At 42.5% G+C, this 23216-nt stretch overlaps 1 protein-coding gene across 2 annotated transcripts in view; it reads right to left on the reverse strand.

Annotated features, from left to right (window-relative positions):
- Positions 1 to 11451: 11451 nt before the first annotated feature.
- The window catches only part of trappc8 (trafficking protein particle complex subunit 8), a 53288-nt gene continuing 41523 nt past the window's right edge, over positions 11452 to 23216 (reverse strand). For both annotated transcript variants that reach the window (XM_088348922.1, XM_088348923.1), the window contains 7 exons: positions 20239 to 20307; positions 20102 to 20160; positions 19112 to 19309; positions 14221 to 14322; positions 14025 to 14164; positions 11983 to 12066; positions 11452 to 11908 (listed from right to left, as the gene is read on the reverse strand). In XM_088348922.1, the coding sequence (XP_088205048.1) occupies positions 11665 to 11908; positions 11983 to 12066; positions 14025 to 14164; positions 14221 to 14322; positions 19112 to 19309; positions 20102 to 20160; positions 20239 to 20307 (896 nt within the window). In that variant the 3' untranslated portion in view covers positions 11452 to 11664. The remainder of the gene's footprint in view (positions 11909 to 11982; positions 12067 to 14024; positions 14165 to 14220; positions 14323 to 19111; positions 19310 to 20101; positions 20161 to 20238; positions 20308 to 23216) is intronic.

Raw genomic sequence — 23216 nt, forward strand, 5'->3', positions numbered from 1 at the left:
GCACCACAAACTGGAAGATTTTCTTGGCCATGTGAGGATCTTTCCTTATTTTGTAGAGCATGCCATTCTGTATGGTGAGTCTGCTCCAATGCTTCAGTAGTTTCATCACACTAGGCGACTCAACAGCTCTCTCACGCCTGGTAGGTCTCTTGTGTCTATGCACAAAGTACATGGTTCTGCTTATTGTGTTGTCCTGTTCTTGTAAACCAACTAGCTGACTCTGTGGGAGTGCTGTTGACTTATCTCCCTTCTGCAGAAGATTGAAGTTGGCATCTGTTCCCATCACTTGACCCACGCCACCAGTGGACTGAGCATTGAGGACAGCAGCAACTTCTTCTGATGTCACAGAACCATTGGAGCCTGATGGAATTGCCCTTTTTACTGACTCGTCTGATGTCCCAGCACTCTCGTCTACAACAGCGTGACAATTGTTGGATACTCTGAACACCTCTTGCACAGTACTGTTGTTCACCCCGTTGACTTGGTCCAAGAGCGAGGTATAGGGCTCGGTAACAAGGCGATGACCCACACATGACCGTACAAATGGCTCACGGCTCAGAGCGTCGGCTACGATGTTCTTTGGGCCGGGAATGTACTTCAGGTCAAAATTGTATGCAGCTAGCTTCGCTACCCACCGCTGTTCACACGCATCAAGTCTTGGTTTGGTCAAAATGTATGTCAGTGGGTTATTGTCGGTCCACGTGGTAAAGTGTCTTCCTTTCAACCAATGGCTGAATTTATCACATACCGCCCATTTCAAGGCAAGAAATTCGAGCCTGTGTGCAGGGTAGTTGAGCTGGGAGCGAGAGAGCGTCTTACTTGCAAAGGCGACTGGTCTGGCTACTTTTCCACCAGGTGGCAGCTGTGACAGGACTGCTCCAATCCCATCAAATGATGCGTCGACAGCCAGAATAAACGGCGCATCAAAATCTGGGTGGGCCAGAGTGACACCTGTCACAAGGTCGTGCTTCAGTTTTTCAAAGGCGTTCTGGCATGCATCGGACCAATCTGCAGGCGTCAGCTTCACTTGACCTTTCTTGCGGGCTCTCTTGCGCTTATGCTTGTCACCAGATTCAGATGTGAGCCTGAACAGAGGTTTTGCCTTCGCAGAACATGCTTCAATGAAGCTTTGGAAATACATCACCATGCCTAGAAAAGATCTGATTTTACTAGGGCATGGCGTCTTGCCATCCGACTCCATTAGATCAGCGACTTGTACGTCATTTATCGCTCTCACCTTCTCGGGGTCAGTCCGAATTCCATCCTCACTGATGACATGCCCAAGAAATTTCACAGTCCGTCTGAGGAAAAAACACTTTTTGGGTGCGAGCTTGAGGTTGTGTTCCTTGAGGCGAGTAAACACCATCTGCAGGCGTTGGAGTGCAACTTCCTCTGTAGGGGCAAACACCATCAGATCGTCGAGGTAACATAATAGGCTCATGAAATTCTGATCACCGAATATCGACATCATCATCCTCATAAATGTTGCTGGGCTGTTGCAAAGTCCCTGAGGGAGCCGGTTGTACTCGTGAAGCCCGAATGGTGACGAGAATGCCGTGTACTTTTTGTCATCAGGGTGCAAGGGGACATTGTAGTAGCCTGACGTCAGGTCCATTGTGGAGAAAAAGGCATTTCCCCCAAGTGCGGCCAAAGCATCAGCTTGATGCGGTAGTGGGTAGGCATCCTTTATGGTTCTTGCATTAAGCCTTCTGAAATCAGTACATACCCTTAGTTCTCCATTCCGCTTCCATATGAGAACAAGCGCAGATGCATAGTCGCTAGTTGACTTCTGAATAATTCCTTTCTCTTCCATCTCGTTCAGAGTCGTCCTCAGTTTTTCATACTGACTTGGTGGTATACGTCTGTAGGGTAGACGGAATGGCTTATCATCAACAAGGTGGATACGATGTACAAACTCTTTGGCCTCTCCACAGTCCATCTTATGGCGAGAGAAGATTGACTCGAATTGTTCGATGATATGGAGGAGCTTGTCTTTACACTGCAGCGAAACCTCACATGACTTCAGGTCAATGTCTTGCAGTCCCAGAGCTTCCAATGTACGCATCATGTCCTCTTCTGACCTGGGTCGGACCTCTTTGCTCTGTACACTCTGCACGTTGCACTTGACCTCCTCTGCATTGGGCAGGTCTTCCGCTGCGATACAAGGAGACACATCTGCAATTTTCCTGTTTCTCCTCAGCACCACAACTCTGTCCGTGGGATTAAAGACTTTAACAGGTACCCATCCATCTCCCCAGAGTGGAGTAACAACTCTTCCGACAAGGACTTGTCTGGGCCCAGCCTTTGATTGGGTTGGCTCAACGACCACTGTGCTGCCCGCAGACGTCCCGGCCAACTCAGGTAACTTGCCCCAAATAACGTACTCGGTCCGTGGATTCAGTGTCACGCAACTCTTGATTTTTACTGTCCCTACTTTGTCTGGAATGCAGTCACCTCTCCATCTCTCTGTGTTAGAAAGCATTGACAGGAATTGACTGTGGTTATCGGACAGACCGTTGTCAGGAGTGGAAACTAATCTCCAATAGCCATCAGTACTTTTCAATTGAGTCAAAATATATTTGATGGCATTGCTGCCAAGGATCATCTGTTCTGTCTGGCCTGGCACCACCATTACTGGTATTATCATTTGGCACCCGTAAACTGTGACGTGAATGTCGTACATATCTCTGGGAGAAACTTGGTGTCCACCGCAGCCTACAATGACATAATCATCGGCCGTGTAACTCATCATATCAGGGAATTGCTGCAGGAGGGACTTAGCCGTGTCCTCACTTACTGTACAAGCCATCGACCCACTGTCCAACAGCGCTCTGAAAGTGGGGCCTTCTTGCACAAGTACAGGTGTGTAAAACAGTTCGTCAGTCTCCGCTATTCTCTGAAACCCCTGAAAGATCAGCTTCTTCGATGGAGGTATCTTGTTGCTATACATCTCATAAATTGATTTATTATCTTGCATGTCAGGCTTCACATTAGTGGTGGGAGGTATACTCAGTTGATCTGCACTGTTCTCCCCTAAGCGCAGATCAGTTAGTTTCCCTGAGGCAGCGGGACAACTTTCGTCACTGGACAATCACGTCGAGAATGCCCTGGGGCATGGCAGTGAAAGCAAAGGTTTTTGTCTCGGCAATGAGAGAGAGCACTGTGTTCGACCTCTTTGCAAATGATACATGGCTTGGCAGTGAAACCATTGATTCTGGCTCCAGGTCGCCTGGTTGGAGCTCCCCCTCTCTCTTGAAACTGGTTCGAGGTAACACGTATCAGAACTTTCTCCAACATACTAATAACGTCCGTTAGAGAGACATACTGTGGGCTCGAAGTCTGAGGTGGCTCGTGCACGAGGGTTGGACCATGGTTCACCTCAGCTTTGTGTACTGCAATTTCCGCTCTATTCGCAGGTTGTTGTAGGGAATTTGCTTTGTAGCTCTTCTCAGCGTGGTATTCATTCAGCACCTCTAGTACCTCACATGCTGACCACTTTTCGATGGTTTTTGATCTGTAAGTGAGTGCCAGTTCCTTGCATGGGCAGTTCCTAATAAACATGCGAGTAACCTCTATTTCAGGGTTGTCAAGTGTTTTGCCCTGCTCACTCAAGCACTCAGAGGCAAGGTCAGCTGCTCTGTTTAGTCTCAGCCAGTAGTCATAGGGGTCTTCCTGGTCTTTGGGCAAAGTTGAATAAAAGTCAGCTAAAGGGACAGCAGAGTACTTGGTACAGCTAAAGTATTTCCTGAGAAGACTATAAATCATGTCAGGGCGGGTATAGACGTCTATATTACTGTTTCTAATGCCAAACCTAACTACATCTTTAGATTTTCCTCTCAAATGTATAAGGATTTCCTCTGCTTGCTCTTCAAGTCTCACATTACTCCTTTTAATAAATGTCCTCATTAGATCTTCCCACTCATGTATTGTTATTGAGTCTGAGCCATCCCCAATAAATGACGGCGGTTCCTTAACCTTTCTCTGCGTAACCACCTGACTCAATCTGTTTGCTACATCTTGTGTGGCAGCAGCGTTAGGAGCTACTATATTATGTGACTGAATATTTGTGAATATGCTATCAGCCAATTTATGTCCTATCTCCTGAATAATATTTTTCATCTGATCAGCTACACCCTCAGAAATGTCACTCGTGCTCTGATTAAACATGTTTCGAATATGTAAATGAGTCAAAATCACAAAATAAATCAGTAGCCTGAGTAACACGTCACTGTATAGCAATTTTAAATACTGTGAGCTGATGGCTTCATGAAACGATGTGGCAGGTAGGACAGTCCTCGGTTCGGAGAGTTTGAATGAAGTCACGGGTCACGGCACCAATGTAACCGCGGTGTACGTGTCCCACCAAAGATCCACATTCACGCTGGACTGGATGATGAGGTTTTTATTATTACAGTTTCTGCAAATGGATGAGTCACAACATTAGCTTTTTCTGCTGGGTCTGATCTCTTTGATCTCTTTGTAGTACTCTGGTTAAACTGACAACAAAGCATATCAAAGAGCTTTCTTTTCACTTTACAGAAAATACATTTTAGAATATCACAATACATTTTTAAATCTTTACATTTTAGCAAGACACTTTTAACAAGAGATCGTATAGTGGATTTTTAACGTTTACAATGAATTCAACATGTTTTTCTTTGCTCTGAATTTTAACCAACATCATCCTTTTTTTATGTACATGAGAAAATAGGAATAAAAACAATAATGAGATAAAAATTGGTACAATTTACCTGCAAATGGATGAGTCACAACATTAGCTTTTTCTGCTGGGTCTGATCTCTTTGATCTCTACAAGGGGAATTAATATTTAGTAAAACAGAAACAACACGAGAATAAACCTAAACAGCTTGACAATATCAATCACATTACTATGCATGGTGAGAGATTTGTCAGCTGGGGTTATAATGTTTAAAATTAACTTATTTTGTGGAGCACCAAAAGATATGTCTTACCTTTGTAGTACTCTGGTTAAACTAACAACGAACCCCGCCTCCTGGTCACATGTTAGAAGCCAAAACCAAACCCCACCCCATACCAGCAGATGGCACTGTTGGACTCAGCATTGCAGGACATTTACCAAAAACTATACACATATTTTAGCAGGAATTTCAATAAAATAAAAGTTATTAATACACCCGTTACATATATAGCCCTTAATCACAAGGAGTCTCAAAAGGCTGCAAACTACAGTCTATTATCACATCATGCCCTGATCTAAAACCTATAAAATGGCAAGGAAAAATTCCTCCCACATTCCAAAAACATGCATTTCAGGTGAATTGGCCGGTCCAAATTGTCCCTAGGTGTGAATGAGCGAATGAGTTGTCCGTCCCCGTGTGCCCTGCGATTGGCTGGCAACCAGTTCAGGGTGTCCCCTGCCCACTGCCCGAAGATGGCTGGGATGGGCTCCAGCCCCCCCGCGACCCTAATGAGGATAAGCGGTACGGCTGATGAGATGAGACTTCCCAAAGCGCTTTACATTGTGCTTCACATTTCCCAATAGCGGCCGTGATCTGTGCAGCCATGTAAGGCGCTAACCTGCTTATTGGGGGTAATTGGGGGTTCAATGTCTTACCCAAGGACACTTCGACATGTAACATGGACAAGCCGGGATTTGAACTGGGATCCCTTAATCCTAAAACGATCGCTCTACCTCCTGAGCTACTGCCGCCCCAATATCGTATGGTATTTGCAGCCATTCGGAGCACAGCCATGGGGGGTCTGCCTGCACCTCCTTACCAGCAGGTTTCTGGTGGTCCAGATGGCGTCTTTGATGCCGGCGAGAGTGAGCCAGTCCTTGGCAAAGTCGTTCTGTGACCTTTTCGACCGATTCACCCCGTAATGTCCGGGAATTTTCCTAGGTGGCCGGCTAAGTCCCACAGGTCCTCGGCAGCGCTGCACTCCCAAAAAAGGTGCCTCACTGACTCCTGTGCGCTAAAGCCAGGTCGAAATCGCTGACATTCCTCGGTAGTGCATGACGGTTCTGACTGGGAGAACCTCATGAGCCACCATCCATGACAGGTCCCGTAGTCTGTTTGGGAGGGCGGGAGGATTCACGTTGCTCCAGACTGTTGTAAGCTCGCCCAGCGCAAGCCGCCGCACAGGACTCACTGTTGCTCGTTCCTGCACAATACCAATAAGAGCCCTGTGATTTTGTAAAGTGTGACACTCTTGTGTTTCTAAATCAATTTTTTTTTAAAAGTCCCAAATAAAAATATGTGGTGGTGGCAAGTTAAATGACACTGGTATCAAGTGATTGTTTGGTACAAGTTTTAACTTCCACAAGTACGAGCCCATCCAGAACCGGGTCATCGCTTGACTTTTCGGGTTGTTGGATGGGTCCACGGCGTTTTGGAAGTGAAGAAGACATATTTGCTCCCCAGGAGTGAAGGGCTCTTGTAACGGATAAGAAGTCAGTACATAAAATATTAAAGTCGTCCATGTACAAAACACACTTAGTAATTTGTCCCCCACCTCTTGGGATATTGATCCCTTTGACAATTCTATATTTTCTTAAAATCTGTGCCAAAGGTTCTATGCATAGAACATAGAAAGGGGAGATAAAGGGCAATCCTGACGTACACCGCAGTTGATCTCTACTGCTTCCGATAAATTCCTGTTAATCATGAATTTGCTGTAGATGTCCCGATACAACAGTCCCACCCACTTGATGTATTTTTGGGGAAAACCAGATTTTTGCAGTACCCTGAAGAGGTTTTGGTGCGAGACTCTATCAAAAGCTTTCTCAAAGTCTAGGTTTAGGACCACTAGTCGCATGTTTCTGTCTCTCGCATAACAGATGGTGTCACAGATCAGCATGAGACTGTCGCTGATCTTCCTTCCCACGATGGCACAGGTTTGGTCGGATCGACCAAGTCTCCTAAGACTACAGAGATATGTGATGCTAAAAGCTTGCTTAAGAGTTTACAGTCCACATTTAAAAGCGTTATAGGTCGCCAGTTTTTTAAAATCAGTCCTGTACCCTTTTTGTGCAATAGAGTCACTATCCCTATTCTGAAACTGTCTGGCATGTTGTCTCGACTGGAAAATTCATTAAAAACACTAATCAGATCCGGTGCTAAAATATCCCAAAAATTCTGATTAAATTTGAGGCTAGTTCTTATTTGATCCCTCTGATTTCATCATTAAAGTCAAATCCCCTTTTGTGTTATGATAAAATAGTGTCGAAGTCTTCTTTGTAGTCCCGACGTGCGTTTCATCTCTTTAAGTTTCTTATTTTTCCATGCATTTTTAAAATCTGCGTTTGTTTCTTGTGTGAGGTTTAAACAATATTTCTCGACAATTTTAACTGCAATTAAGCATATTCACAATTTCGTTATATCTGACAATACGACGTTTTAACAATTTTTTCCGACATTTTTAACAGCAATTAAACACACAATTTCATTATATCATATCCCAACAATATGAGTTTTTATCAACACTTTTAACAGCAATTAAATACATTCACAATTTCATTATATCATATTCTACCAATATGAGTTTTGAACAATTTTTAATCGACACTTTTAACAGCAGTTAACCAATGTGTAAAGGGCAATACTATTGTGCAAAGGCATAGCTCTGTCTTCTCAAGTGGGATTCCATCCCACCCTCCAGTCCTCGGCCTGGGATGCTCAGATGGGTCCTCTCCCTTTTTGCTTCTACCTTCCACAATCACCCGAATAACCAGGCCGTTGCTGCCGGGACCCCCACAGTGGAGCTCCGGTTCCCTCCTCCAGGTGGGTGCAGATGATTCTTCTTTATGGCAGCGTCCTAGGCTTGCCGCTCGCAGATTGTATGGTATCTGCAGCCATTCGGAGAAGAGCTGCGGGGGGATCTGCCTGCACCTCCTCGGTGGTGCATTACGGCTCTGAATGGGAGAATCTCATGAGCCACCATCCATGACAGGTCCCGTAGTCTGTTTGGGAGGGCAGGATGATTCAAGTTGCTCCAAACCGTTGTAGGCTCGCCAAACGCAAGCCCCCGCACAGGACTCACTGTTGCTGGCTCCCGTACAATAGTAATAAGGCCCTGTGGTTTTGTAAAGAGTGACCTTCTTGTGTTTCTAAATCAAATTTCTTTAAAAAGTCCCGAATAAAGAGATGTGTTGGTGGCAGGTTAAAGGACACTGGTATCAAATGATGATGTTTAGTACAAGCTTTAGCTTCCGCAAGTATGAGCCCATCCAGAACCGGGTCATCGCTTGACTTCACTGTATCAAATGATTGTTTGGTACAAGCTTTAGCTTCCGCAAGTACCAGCCCATCCAGAACCGGATGGGGGTTTGGGGGTTTTAAGGGTTATTGTTCTATCTTCGTTATTCATTATCCATTATCCGTTATCGGTCAGTTCATAATACGCTACAAAGCCTAGGTGCCGGGACACATACTCTCAGCCAAAAGGCCAAGCTAAGGTCCTAGCCCTAAAGCCTTGCTGCGAACATTGCGAATGCACCGTTCCCAGAGGTACTGCAATACCGGGCCGATGCGTGGAGTGGATAGAGCATATAAATGTGCATTTTTTGAAATACTTGTAGGTGAAATGTGATTTTTTTTTTCTTTTTTACATAAGTTGATGGTCGCCTATAGCAGGGGTGGCAAGCAAGTTTGACACAAAGAGCCGAAATTTTTAAACTGTGAGAGTCAAAGAGACACACACACACACACACACACACACACACACACACACACACACACACACACACACACACACACACACACACACACACACACACACACACACACACACACACACACACACACACACACACACACACACACACAGGTAACTTCCCATGACACACACTCCTCTCCTAACAATACAACAAGTATTGTTCTTGTGCTGATTTCAAGGAAAGTGTCCACTCTCAATACACACACACAAACAAAACTCAACATGAAACAAGGCAAAGAGCCACAGTATATAGAAAATATGATGAGGCAAAGAGCTGCATCTTTATTGGCCAAGAGCCACGTGTTTGCCACCCCTGGCCTATAGAGAGCTGACATATCTGTTGGATATCTTGCTGCTTAAGGGTAACCCTCAAAGACAAAAAAATTTCTTCTTTTCTTTCTTTAACTTTTTGTCATATGGTCTCGTTTTTTTTACTTTTTCTGTTTTTTTCCATTTCCCATCTTGGATTTTTTTGCAGTCACTTTTTTTCGTATTTTTTCTTGGCTTTTGTTTTCTTTTATTTTCATTTTATATTAAGTTCTTCTTTATTTTTTCTCCCCTTTTCCTTCTCTTTCCCTTTTATGTTATTCTGGTTTCTTTCATCTTATATCTTTTCTACATTATTTTTTCTTTTCTTTTTTTACTTTTTCATTCGCAAAAGGCTGGGCCCAAGATGGCCAACTTGACGCCTCCGGGCTTGGGGCCTAGCCACCCCAGAGCCACAAGACTTGCAGAGCTGGTTGTTGTCTCTGTCCCTGTCGTCTGAATGAGAAAAGACTCCACAGCTGTGACCAAAAAGGATAAGAACCTGGCCTTCTTCTGCTCTTGAGAGACAAGTTGCTACCACCCACACCCTTCCCATGAGGGGCGTCTTTTGTTATCACATGTACGCAGAAAAGATAATGGAACAAACTGTTTTTGGTGTTTTGGGCAAATATTCCATGTTTGACACTTAGTGAAAATATTTTCTCATTATTTAAAGGAATTTATTAACTTAAAACTCAGTTTAATGATCGGTAATGTCATGTTTCATGACCCTCCGGCCCTTGCAAACTTTGTTTAATTCAATTTTCTTTGTCAATAAAATGTAGCCGTTCTTATCAAACCACATGGATTATTTATTTGTGTGACTGTATTTTTTTCCTTTTGGACTGATTAATCATAATCTATATCAATGAATTGCAACATCGATAAAAGCTAAAAATATAAGATGTTTAGATGGTTGATTACTTCATGATAAATGCTAGACACAATATGAGGCTATTTCGAATTAATTTGCGTGGGAAACTGTATGCACAACGTGCTCGCCGAATTGGTTACCACCGAATGAGATTCTGAACCAAATAAAAATAATTCAAAGCAAATTTCTCTACATGCAATGCATTTCAGGTGCAAGGGTGAGAGCCAGTCCTGAATTATGGCTCAGACGCCTCCCCAACAGCTCTAGGTGTTACTTTTCCTAAGGACCCTTAGGATGTGGAGTATTTGCTTTGCCTTTTTACGGAGCTGTGCACTGTTAGTTCCATGTTAGCCCCTCCTCGATGTGAACCGCCAGAAAACAGAACCTTGACATTTGCTCCACAAGGCCACGGTTAATGATGAGGGGTGGAACGTAGGTATACAATGCCCTTAGTTGTTGCTGTGTTGAGCCTTTAACTGGCTGCACCGCACTGCCAGTTGTTCCCAGTGGAAGGCTGTCAGGGCCTGTCAAAGCCTTCCCCGTTGGCTTAAAAAAATATCAGAGTCATGTGATGTTCATTATATTTAGTTCAAAAATACTTACATATAATACATACAACATACATACAAATAGTTACAAATTGTCTGCCAGCTTCCTTTCATTGCTTTTTACCCATTTGTGCGGATTTCAGATGTTTTTCTCAATCCATGTTGAAGGATTAACAAGGCAATGGTGTAAATTTCTAAAATAGTTTATATAAGGTATAAACAACTTTATCCTGTAATAGTTCAGACAAAATCAATGGAGGGAGACCAAGAGGAAGCGCGATTGACGTGGATGGATGGTGTTATGAGTGCACTGGAGGAAAGAGGTCTAAATATAGTGGAAGCGAGAGCCCTTGTTGGTGATAGGAATGAGTGGACAGATGGTGTGAAAGGATAGCGGGATGTTTGGACACGTTCCAAGGGATGGGCTGGGCACCTGTATGATGGGGTAAACAAGTGAAAGCTGTCGGGCCCTGCTGTTGAACATAAGTGTGTGTTGTGTCACCCTGACCCGAGTGACAAGGTCGCTTTCTTATGTCCCGTTTCATCTGGAAGGATGAAAGCATGACCAACTTGGGTGCCGAGGTGCTTAACTTATTTGGGTGTTTGGGCATTTGGATTGGTCATGGTCAAATTATTTGTTTTTTTTGCTACTTTTTCCCTTTTTAAAAAATGTTTCTTTGTTTTTGTGTATGTGTTTGTCTTGCTGTCGGTCACCCCTCTCAAGGGATAGGACCAGGGTAGATAGATAGTTCAGACAAATATAAGATTTATGCAATTTATTTTTGGGAACTTATTGGCAAACGATATCAATGCTTTGTAATGTAGTTTTGCAGGTTTCACCATTCTGAGAAGGATTTAAAGCTTCAATTGCACACCCCTCGTGGACACAGTCCTTCTTTGCTGGTTTAGCTTTGTCATATCGATGACACTAAACTCCCACAGGACAAGTGTTAATTTTGTATGTTTTCAGACCAATAGTATTTCATTTTACCGGAAATCAACAAATAGGTTGGAAGGCACAGCCTGTCAGGAGTTAAGTGAGGTTTATTTTCTATGTACATGATATGTGTTATAAATATTGTAGACTGAAAACACAGGGTAAAAACAAGTCAGCGCCTTCATTTTCAGCTTTTCAAGCCTAGAGGACAGGACCTCCACCTCCAGGGTCTGGACAGCCTGGGGCACATTCCGGAGCAGGGAGATGCCCACTTTTCACCAGACATCTTTGAGCCAGCCACGTTAGTGTCTGATATCAGTGATGACAATGAGTGCCGGGCCGGCGCATTGTTGCGCCACCTGCGCCTGGGTGTCGGCAGCAACTCTGGGTGCGGCTTTCACCTCCTGTACCTTCATGTTGTAGACGCCGGGCCCCAGGAAGCATGCGCGTAGTTCCAGGCCACGTGTCTCACAGGGACCCAGCTCCAGCCTGTACATGGTCTTACCCACCCAGGTGAAGTCCCACTGGCACTCGCTCGACTCGGAGCTAACGAATCATACAAAAAATAACATGAAAGGTTGATGACCCGACCACCTGAGTTGATGCCGGCGCTGGCTAACCTTTTGTGCCTGAGGTCGACCGTCACGTCCACGTAGGTGCAGCAGCAGTTGGACAAGACCAAACCGACTGGAACCACACAAAGGCTGCGTGGGAAAGACAACAATGACAACCAAACCTTGTACAAAAGACCAGTGCTTGGCAACCACCAGGCCCCAAACCGATACTGGGCCGTTTGGTACCAGGACACACAGAAAGAAAAACAAATTACCCATGCAAATGGACTCAATTTCTTGCATCTATAAAATCTTCAAAGTTTGTGAGGTTTTAAAGGGGTAAATTAAGGTATTTGAGCAATGGTGGACCGGTCGAAAAATACCACCAACAACAGCTTTTCAACAATGGATGCAACTCTGTTATGGGAATGTGTTCAGCAAAAACAATATTCAGTGTTCATACACCTTTTTCATGGAAAAATTCAAGCTCTTTCAGGATTTCAAAAACAATTTTCACATTTCTCCCAGTACAATTCAGAGAAGAAACCCAGAGGAAATCATGTGTTAAGCAGAGCCACAAATGTATCTGCAATTTACAATTGTGATTCTTAATCTTGCGTGTGCATTTATGATTTTAGATTCTCAGTAAATCAAAAATATTTTTTGATCTGAACAATACATGTGTAAATAGTTATGAGACAAATATCTCTTTCTATTAGTGTTGGGTAAAATAACGCTAATATGTGGCTTACATTTTCAGTTGCAGAAAGTTCTTCCTGTTAAAATTTACAAATGTGAAACACTGTCTAATATTTTGCATGGCCCATTATAAATGTCCGTAATTCACAGGTAGTACAAATTTCATAGTGCCCTGTTTAGTAGTAGCATGCACCTGTCCTCTTGGTCACAACCCGTAGGATGCTTCATCGGACAATGGCATACAGACAATGCAGTTAATCACGACGGAAGGAGAAATTTAATGGCAAAGCAAAGGCACCCAAGAGCAGTGTTGGCATAGTTTTAAGCAGTCTTTTTGAGATACATGGCAACAATTTGAAGCATTTAAAAGCACTTCATGGAAAATTGAAGCACTTTTTTGTCCTTGAAAAGACAAGATTAAAACGTAAGCTTTTTAAAGGATTTTAACCCTGAACGTTGTGCAACAATTGAGCAATCACGTGCGTCTTCAAGGTAAAAAAAAGCTAGACAACCTGGTACTGTGAGTAAAAATAGTATAAGGATGAGATAAAAGCTAATGCCTTTCCCAAAGTCATCTAGAGCCCTAGTGGTAGTGATAACACAGTGGATCTAGGCATATCATGAATATTGATATTGTTATTATTATTTATCATGAGACATTAAACTGGTCTGCAGTACAGAAAAGGTTGCCGACTACCACAGTGGACCCCCCAATATAGTATGACCTCGCCTTATGACGTATTCACGTTATGGTGTGGAATAGTATGTTTTTCAGCCCCTCTATAAGATATCAACTAATTTTTTTGCGAGCCAAAATACGGATAAAATTCAAATTTTGCAGAGTTCGCGCATATAACTGGTTACGTCTCTAAGACGCCTGTCAGCTATTGGTCGACGTCATATGAAAGCTACTTGGCTTTTGGGTTGACTCACGGCATCATGGAAATGCTGTTGTGCTTTTGGTTAAACTCCCTGCCACAATGCCTTTAACTCTCTTTGTTCAGCTCATAATCCAACTTGATCTTGGCAATTTAGTGCGATACAATACTGTGTTTTTGTACTGAAGTTATTTGCTATGAATTTTGAGGCTTGCAGGGACGCTAAAAGAAGAAGCAAAAAATGATGACCATGGAATCAAAGTGTCAGGATGTCACGTGCTAAATTGTGGGGCTTTTTGAGCTTAGTTTGGCATTGTCCACACATAATAAAGGAAATAGTATACTTTTTAAGGAGACCTCAAACCACGCACCCCACCTTTAAGCTTAAAAAACATCAAACTGCTGCCGGGAATTAATCATTTAAATATTTGACGGACAGTGTCTCTCGAGATTTTCCAAGAAAAGAGTGACCAAGCTAAAAAACAAAGTTGTGAAACATTGCTCCAGATGAACAAATCTGCCTTTGGTAACCTGTTACTGGTAAAGTCGTGCGCGTAGGTCTCAGAGTACTGCAGGTGGCTCTTGACCAGCGATGCCAATCGCAACAACGGCACCACAGCGGGAGGAGGCAATTCAGACTTGAACTTGAGCAGAACCATTTCCTGTGCTTCCTGAAAACGACGTGAACGTGAGGAAATGTCAAGAAGCCAAGGAAAGATGGAGTCACCTGCTTGGGCATCAGGGAGGTAGCCTCCTTTCCCAGTGCCTGCAGTGCCACGTGGAGTTGACCTTCCAGAATCAGCTGTTTGTTGTCTTCCACCACATAAGCCTTGAAAGAGACACTCAGAATTAGAGGTTTCCCCTCACGTTCTACTCTTATCGGATCCACAACAATGAAACATCAACATTTCAAAACATCAAAAACAGGAGTACATCAAAGGTCCATTCTTGGGCCCTAGCTCTTTACATTGTATATAATTGATCTGCCAGATTCATGTCCAAATGCAGGTTTTCAGATGTAGGCTGACGATGCAGCGATTTATGTGATAGGGAAGACCGTGTGTGCAGTGTCTGATGAACTGTCTGAACGCCTACAAACTGAAACAGAGTGGTTTCAAAAAGCAGGCCTGTCCCTGAATGTTAAAAGTCAAGTTTATTTGTATAGCCCTTAATTACAAAGAGTTTTAAAGGGCTGCACGGATCAAAGACTATTGCAAACTATTACAGACTATTATGACACCATCCCCTCATCTAAAACCTACATGAGGGCAAATGATACACATATTATCAACATTAAGTATAGGTTATTCATATGCTAGAGAGTAGAAGTGTGTTTTAAGCTTAGATTTAAACATTCTCACTGAGGTGTCAGATCAAATCTCAGGGGAAGAGCATTCCACAGCAAAAAGTAAAAAGAACATGTCTGTTTGCTTTGCCTCTAAAAAAAGACTTGTACTTGATTCTCAACCAAGATTTGATAGCCATGTTTAAAAAAAATTGCAGAGTTGCCAAAGCAAACTTCAAACACTTTCAAATTTCCTTGTAAATCAGTGTGCCACATCAAGATTAATGATTTGCACATTTTTATATCCAACAGAGCTGTAAATTTACACCAGCCCAAATATACAACATGGATATACATTGAAATCGTATAACTGACCAATTTAATTTCCACTTGTTCGTTAATAAACTAAAAAAATAAATGTGAGCAACATGTGGAAAGGCCTGTAGACATCCATGACTTCAACTTTTTACAACAAGATTCCACCAGAATCAACCATTCTTCATTAACAATGAACTACAATAAAAAAAAAACAAGTGATATGGACAGATAACATACCATTCATCAATTATTGCAGACAATCTCAAAACTTGTAACACACACGCACAGACGCTTCTTTAATATATTCGCCATCAGTAAATGTTTTTCCGTGCTTTGCTATGCAGTGAGCAATGTGATAGCTTATGGTTTTAGTGACAGAGGTTTTCAGGGTCTGTGTTTGTTTGCTGTGCCTGGACACTGCGCGTTTTAATGTGTCTGCCTTGAGTTCATGTTCATGTTTCGTCTTGTAATGATGTTTTAACACTTGATTTGCGAGGTACAATGCTCTCGAAAAAAAATGCACAAACAGCACGGTAATTTTTTTTGCACAAAGCCGCAGTCATCTGTCCGCGCTGGCTGGAAAATATGTTTTTTTTTCGCCTGAGGAGCGGTCATGATTCATTCGTTATCGCGCGCCGGTGTTTCTAAGGCAGGGTTAACATACGGATCTCCTCCTCTCCTCGGAGCTGCGCATACACACACTCACAGACGGAGCAGAGGAGGACGGGCGCTACCGTAAAGTCTTCAGACAAACACTGCGTGAAACTGAAAATGACTCAATTTCAGGTAAAAATGTGCATTTAAAAAAAAAGATTATTATTTTGCTGTCATTTCCACGCTGCACACACTTTCATGCATAATTCTCACACATAAACTACTGCACCTGCTTCCAGTCACAGGCCACGGTCACGGTTACTACAATGAAGCCACGAAAAATAGATTACAATAGAGTAGTTAAAATTCTAGATAAGAAGTTCACTAGGTCACATCATTGTGTTAGTTTAAAGAACTTAAAAATGTTATCTTTTGAGAACTTCATTAAATGTGCACAGTTGAGGCTTATTTATAAATGCTTAAATCAACAGGCCCTTTAAGTTCTTAGTAAGAGCACAGTTCCCCTCAGGGCTGTGGGCTCCAGAACCAGGGGAGCTCAGAGCGGGAACTGTAAAGTCCCAAGGCGGAACACAAACGGGTTGTTGGGCTGTTACGCATTTTTGCTTTAGCAATGAGCATGGTAGTCAAAGCTGCAAAAGTGGAATGCAGAGGGCCAATCTCCAGATCAGGTGTTCGCCAGCCTCTCATAAGAGCATATATGGATGACCTTACCATCACCACAACTGTCCTTGGGAGTAGATGGGTCCTGCGGGGTTTGGAGAGACTCATAACATGGGCGAGGATGAGTTTCAAGCCCTCAAAGTCAAGATCCATGGTTCTGAAGAGGGGGAAGGTGGTGGATTAGTTCAGGTTTTTGATCTCTGGAACTGATATCCCAACCATTTCGCAACAACCAGTTAAGAGCCAGGGGAAACTCTTTGACCCAACTCTGAAAGACTCTGCTGCCATCCAAGTGTCTGTCAAAAACTGGCAACGTGGCTCACCAAGGTGGACAAGTCCAGTGTGCCTGGTAGATTTAAAGCCTGGATCTACCAGCACTCTATTCTTCCCAGAGTCTTGTGGCCTCTCTTGGTCTATGCAATTCCGGTATCAACTGTGGATATCCTCGAACCCAAGATCAGTGGCTTTCTCCGGAGGTGGCTGGGACTTCCCCGCAGCCTTACCAGGACTACTTTGTACGGGACAAGCAATACCGTCCAGCTACCCTTCAGTGGGCTCACTGAGTAGTTCAAGGTGGCACGTACTCTTCAGTATAGGGATTCCAAGGACAGCAAGGTGTCATCAGCTGGGGTTGAAGTGAGAACCGGAAGGAAGTGGAGAGCTCCTCAGCAGCTGCCCAAAGGCCCTGGCTGATGGTCGTTATCGCTGGCGCCATGGCAAGGTTCTGAAAGCAGTTGCTGAGTGCATCACCCTTGCAATCAACAGGGGCAAACACCATCAAGCCACAAGCAAGGCAGTCAATTTCATCAAGGCAGGAGAGAAACACAGGGCTTGTGCACAGACAACATCAGGACTCCACCACATTGCCTCTGATTGGCAGTTGCAGTTCGACCTTGTGAAACAATTAAGGTTCCCCCAGCAAATATCAGCAACATCGCTCCGACCAAACATGATAATTACCTCCGAGACTTTGAAACACCTGATCATGCTGGAGCTCACAGTCCCGTGGGAAGAGCGCATTGAGGAAGCCAATGAAAGGAAATGCCCAACGTATTAGGAGCTGGTGGAGGAGTGCAGGGGCTGGAAAGTTTTCTTTGAGCCAATAGAGGTCGGCTTCAGGGGTTTTGCTGGACGATCCTACAACAAAGTACTAGGACGGTTGAGTGTGACAGGGGCAGCCAAGAAGAAAGCCATTACATCCGCTAGTGAAGCTGCAGAAAAAGCTACCAGGTGGCTTTGGCTCAAAAGGGCAGATCCGTGGGCTGCTACTGGGACGCATTGAGGCCTGATCAACCTTGGCTGGGCCACCTGGGCAGGAGTGTCTGATGTCGTGAGACCCGAAACACTCAATGAACTCAGGATACATCACTGACGATACGTCCCAGTTACATCCAGATGTTTCTTTCAAGCTACTTTTGGACAATCGGCTTTTACTGTACAAGGAACTAAAGCTTGGAATAGTTTACCCACTGAACTAAAGGAAGAGTCAAACTGGGTCTTTTTTAAACATAAACTGAAATACCTTCTAATCAGAGCTCAGATATGTGACCAACTATAACCTCTGCAATTATGCTGTTTTATAATATTGAGCGTTTTATGTCTTCTGTTTTTTCTGTAAGGCCCTTCTGGGGACAGACATTGAGAATTAGCCTTAGCTAAAATGTCATGGTACGTGTTTATGGAAAATACTTGTCCCTTTTCAAATAAATGAAACTTGGTTATTTTTGTTTTCTCAGCAATTTTTTTACCAAGGCAAAGACTCATGACCCACTGAAAACAGGCAAATGGGTTGCAACCTACCAGTTGAAAAACACTGCTTTAGAGCACATATGTCAAAGTCGAGGCCCGTGGTCCACACCCATCAGAAAGTTCTCTACAGCTGGAGATTATCTTAAGACTTTATTAGGACAGGCCTGCAGTACGCAGCAAGACAGCAGCTTGCATATCTTTTTTTGTTTACATACACAATTACTACATTTCCCACGATATAAAGGTAATGCAAGCGCACTCACACACAAGATAAGCTTCAATATGATAGGCTAGCTACTACCTGCAGTGTGTAAATGCAAAAAAACAAAATTTTCTTAAGATTTTTAGGTGGTTTAAGTAATTTGCAAATATATCTTAGGTCAATGTTTGTTATTTTTATTCTTCACTTCATTTGTTTAATTTGTAGACGGTTCAGTTAGTTCTCCAGGCTATAAGAGTCATTTTAACCTTTTTCAAAAGCATTTTGACCCGTCCAGCCCTTGGCTTGTAGCAACATTTTTATTTGTCTATCTGTTGATTTGACTTGACAGCCCTGCTTTAGAGATACATAAACATATATCTTTAGATCTATGTATTCAGTTGGCAACGGGCCTCATCCTTTTTGGCCTTGTCCGGTTCTCGCAGGATGTAAAAGATGGTTAAAAATGCAGGCAGGGTCCAACCTCATTGTGTTAAATGTTGCATAAATGTGAAATATATGAAAAATATTGCTCCCCATGGAACATCTGCAAGGCTGGCGTCTATTGAACATGTAAAAGTGATGAAAACATGCAGGGAGAGTTACAGAACAAATGGGTGTTATTGCGCGAAACTGCACTCAGCAGGCGTAAATCAACCTTGAGTGTCTGTTGTTTTTGTTGTTCCAGATTGAAGGCAGTTTTTCACTCACTAGTGTGTCGTTTCCCTAAAAGTTGCTCCCCTGTTTTTAGATTGTTGAACAAAAGAGAAAACAATGTGAGACAGCGTTAACCTTCCAGATGACAATGATGTTGAGGTCCAGTCGCTCACACTGTTCCAGCACATGTAGCAGGTCCTCGTTAGGGTTCTTGGAGCCCGATAGCGTCCTGGACCCAGACGAACCCGCTGGGAAGGCATCAGCTTGCCGGGATGCTAACGTCCTCCGGCACCTAAAGAAGAAGTCCCCGCAAGGCGTAGAAGAACTGATGATCTGAAAAAGATATATAGCAAAATAAATAAAAAGTATCACATAATTTCACAAAAAGGTGGTCAAAATGTAATCCATCCATTATCTGCACCGCTTATCCTCAGTAGGGTCGCGGGGGTGCTGGAGCCCATCCCAACTATCTTTGGGCAGTGAGCAGGGGACACCCTGAACTGGTTGCCAGCCAGTCGCAGGGCACACAGGGACAGACAATTCGCTCGCTCATTCACACCTAGGGAAAATTTGGACCGGCCAATTAACCTAACATGCATTTTTTTGGAATGTGGGAGGAAACCGGAGTGACCGGAAGAAACCCACGAAAGCACGGGGAGAACATGCAAACTCCACACAGGAGGTTCGATCTCATGACCTCAGAACTGGGCCACACACGCGCTAACCACTGTGCCGCCATGCCCCCCCTGTCAAAATGTAATACTTTAGAATATTTTACTTCGCAATTCTAAACTAGTAAGTCTTAGACTTCTTTGAGTGTGATTTTTTTAAATAAATGGAATGTCAAAACCCCCGCGACCCTACTGAGAATAAGAGGTGCAGATAATGGATGAATGAAATGTCAAAACTGCATTTTATACTTATTTGGGTCGTCTCTGTGTGATATCAAAATTGGTTTAATGATCTAAAATCTTTATGAGTGATGAATATGCAAAGAAACATCAAATTCAGGAAGGGGGCAAATACTTTTTCACGGCACTATATATAGATATATAGTAACTAACGTGCCATATCGACAGCAATATATCTAACTTGCTACATTTAAAAATCCCCAAATTAACATACCCGCTCGTTGCCCAGGTTGACGTCGGCAAAAGTGAACATGGCGCCTTCTTCCGGTGTGGCTTCAAACACAAGCAGAAAACAAATAAAGGCTCAATGAAAAAACTGTGTGGCCAACCATGTGCACAGCAGCGACGCACCTTGTTGAGGTTTGCACCGCGTGGCTCGGAAACAAAGCTTAGCTCGTTCTCTGCTGCTCACTTTGCAGTCTGAAGGAGGGAAACACAGTCAGTTATTGATACTTTTGTCACTATTGGACAAGTGCAAAGTAAATTTAATGGGATATCAGTTTCTTATTCAGACTCACTGTTGGTCGTTTTGACTATTGCATAATTTGCACGATTAGCCAATAGTCTTGCTGTTCTCTGATTCCCACACCCTTCAAGGCTGATCTGTTTTTTGTAAATTTTGAAGATTTGATTGAAAGAGGGGGCTTGGAGGAGAACTTAAGGAAGGGATAAATTGGGGTTTTTTTAATCGCAAAACCTTTCTCCCAGGACTCCTTGCAAGTTCAAAAATCCATTGATGTCTTCTCGCTTTATTTTGAGTGGCCTCTGAAGCTTAAACCTAATAGTCATGTAGGATACACAAAAACACTCCCGTGCCTCGCACACATTATGAAGAGTTAGAGAGGAGACAAGACCGAGTTGCGCTGCTATTTCTATAAAAACAAAAATCAAAATGAGTATAAGAAAGAGCAACATAAATGCTTGGAATCTTTTTAACAAATTGTGTCACCTGATAGAATATTATAGCTTGGCCAAAAGCGATAATCAATGTTTTTTCTTTCTATAAGACCAATAATGGAGATGTAGAGGTAAGATCTTAAGCCTGAGCCCAATGAGCTTCTCTCTTGCTGCCTTTAAAAAAAAAAAAAATATATATATATATATATATATAAAACCCATTAAAATAAGAGGAGGCCTTAAAATTTTCTCATTAAATCTTTTCAAAATCAGTCAATGATGAAACATTTCCAGGGTAATGTAAGCTTGGCAGATACATATAAAATATGTTTATGGTGGATGGGTGGGCGTTTTTCCCTGAACCACTACAGTCGTAGACATACTATTTCCTGCTGTCTCTGATCTTGAATGTATCAAATTTTCTTACTTCTTATTGCTTTTAAAAAAATATATTACAATTCCTAAGCTTCTAGAGCAGGGGTGTCAAACTCATTTAAGCTTGGGGGCCACACGATAGAACAAACATTCTCTCAGGGGCCGGTTTAGTAGATTAGAGAGAAAGAAAAAGTAGAAAGAAATAAGAGAAAGATAGGGAAAGAAAGGTAAAGAGGGTGGGACAACAAAGAGAAAGAGACAGAGAAAGAGAGAGAAACAAGAGATAAAAACAGAAATAGTGAGAGAGGGGGAAAGAAAGAGAAAGAATGAAATCCAAAGAGAAATAGAATGAGAGAAAAAGGGGAGAGAAGAGAGGAGACAAAGAGAGAAAGGGGAAAGACAGAAGGGGAAAGCAATAGAAAGAGAGAAAGAGAGTAAAGGAAAAAATGAGGAGCGAGCAAAAGAAGGTAAAAAGACAGAGAGAAAGAGACAAAAAGGAACAAAGAAAGAAAAAAAGAGACAGAGGGAGTGAAAGAGAGAGAGAGTGAGAGAAATGGAGAAAGAGAGAGAGAGAGAGAGAGAAAGACAGATTAGAGAGAGAGAGAAATACAAGTGCAGCGTTGATGAGAGCCACCTGGCTTTGGCAACATCAAGTGGACCTATTTCAATCTACAGCTCTCTTTCTCTTGCGCTTCACTGAGCGTTGTCTTGCGGGCCGGATCCAATCCCCTAGCGGGCCTGATCCGGCCTGCGGGCCGCCTGTGTACTAGAGCAAATGAATAGAAGCACTAAATATCGTTAACCAGCCTCCTCGGTGTTACAGTAGTATTTTTGCAGGATTTCTGTAGAAGTATTTTTGTTGTCTTTCTCTAGTATTTTTGTAATATTACTATAGTTGTATTATTGCTGTATTTCTGGTGTAGTATGTCTGTCATAGTATATTTTGTATTACAATATTAGTGTATTACTATTTTGATGTAGTATTTCTGTTTTATAGTATTTCTGTAGTATTTTTGTAGAATTACTGTAGTTGTATTTTGCAGTATTTCTGTCACAATATCTCTGTAGTCATATTTTTGTAGTATTTCTCCCAGCATATTTCTATTGTTATATTTTTCTATTATAGTATTACTGTAGTGGTATTTTTGCTGTATTTTTGTAGAAGTATTTTTGAAGTTTTTCCATAGTAGTATTTTTTTTGTCTTTCTTTAGTATTTTTGTAATATTACTGTAGTTGTATTCTTGTAGTATTTCTGTTGTAATATTTTTGTCGTGCAATATCCAATTTTAAATCCATTCCTCAATTAACTCCAACTAGGGGGAATAAACTTTTCCAATTATTGATTTCCTCACTTTGAACAAATCAGGAACTTTTATGCACTATTGCTCACAGCATATCGTTTAGCTCCTCAGTGGCTTTGCTTTGCCATTGCATTTTTGCTTGCATTAGTTTGGTCTAGATCAGGGGATGGTGTCATAAGAGACGGCTCAGCTAAAAAGTCTCTATAGTGCGAAGTGGAAGGAGAAGAGGACGACGAGGTGAGCGGCGAAGATGAGGTAAAATTTTGGACTATTTGATAAAGTTTCAGAGTGAGCAGAGAGAGTGGGAAAGGTGAGATGGCACAACATTCATTTGGACAGGTAACTTAAAATTAGTTTTACCTGGTTATATCAGTATCAGAAATTATTTTCCCCCCATTTTATTAATACTCCACTTATTGAAACATAAATATTTTGTTTGTTTGTTGTACATGATTCAATTGTTTGTTTGTTTGTACATGATTCAGATTGAATCGTTTCTTGTACATGATTCAATTGTTTGTTTGTTTGTACATGATTCAAATTGAATCGTTTCTCCGGCGCCGTCACGAATGGCAGCCACTCCAGCAGCTCCCGTGTTATTTTCGATTGTTCTCAGTTATTTTCGATTGTTCTCAGCTTAGGGATGCTGCTGGAAAAGTGAATTTCCCTTCGGGGATGAATAAAGTATCTATCTATCTATCTATCTATCTATCTATCTTAATACTAATAATCACTATCGGCCCTGAAAAAACAAA

The sequence above is a fragment of the Urocampus carinirostris genome, chromosome 12 (genome assembly GCF_059441175.1).
Source record: "Urocampus carinirostris isolate Australia breed hairy pipefish chromosome 12, RoL_Ucar_1.0, whole genome shotgun sequence".
Taxonomy (NCBI): domain Eukaryota; kingdom Metazoa; phylum Chordata; class Actinopteri; order Syngnathiformes; family Syngnathidae; genus Urocampus; species Urocampus carinirostris.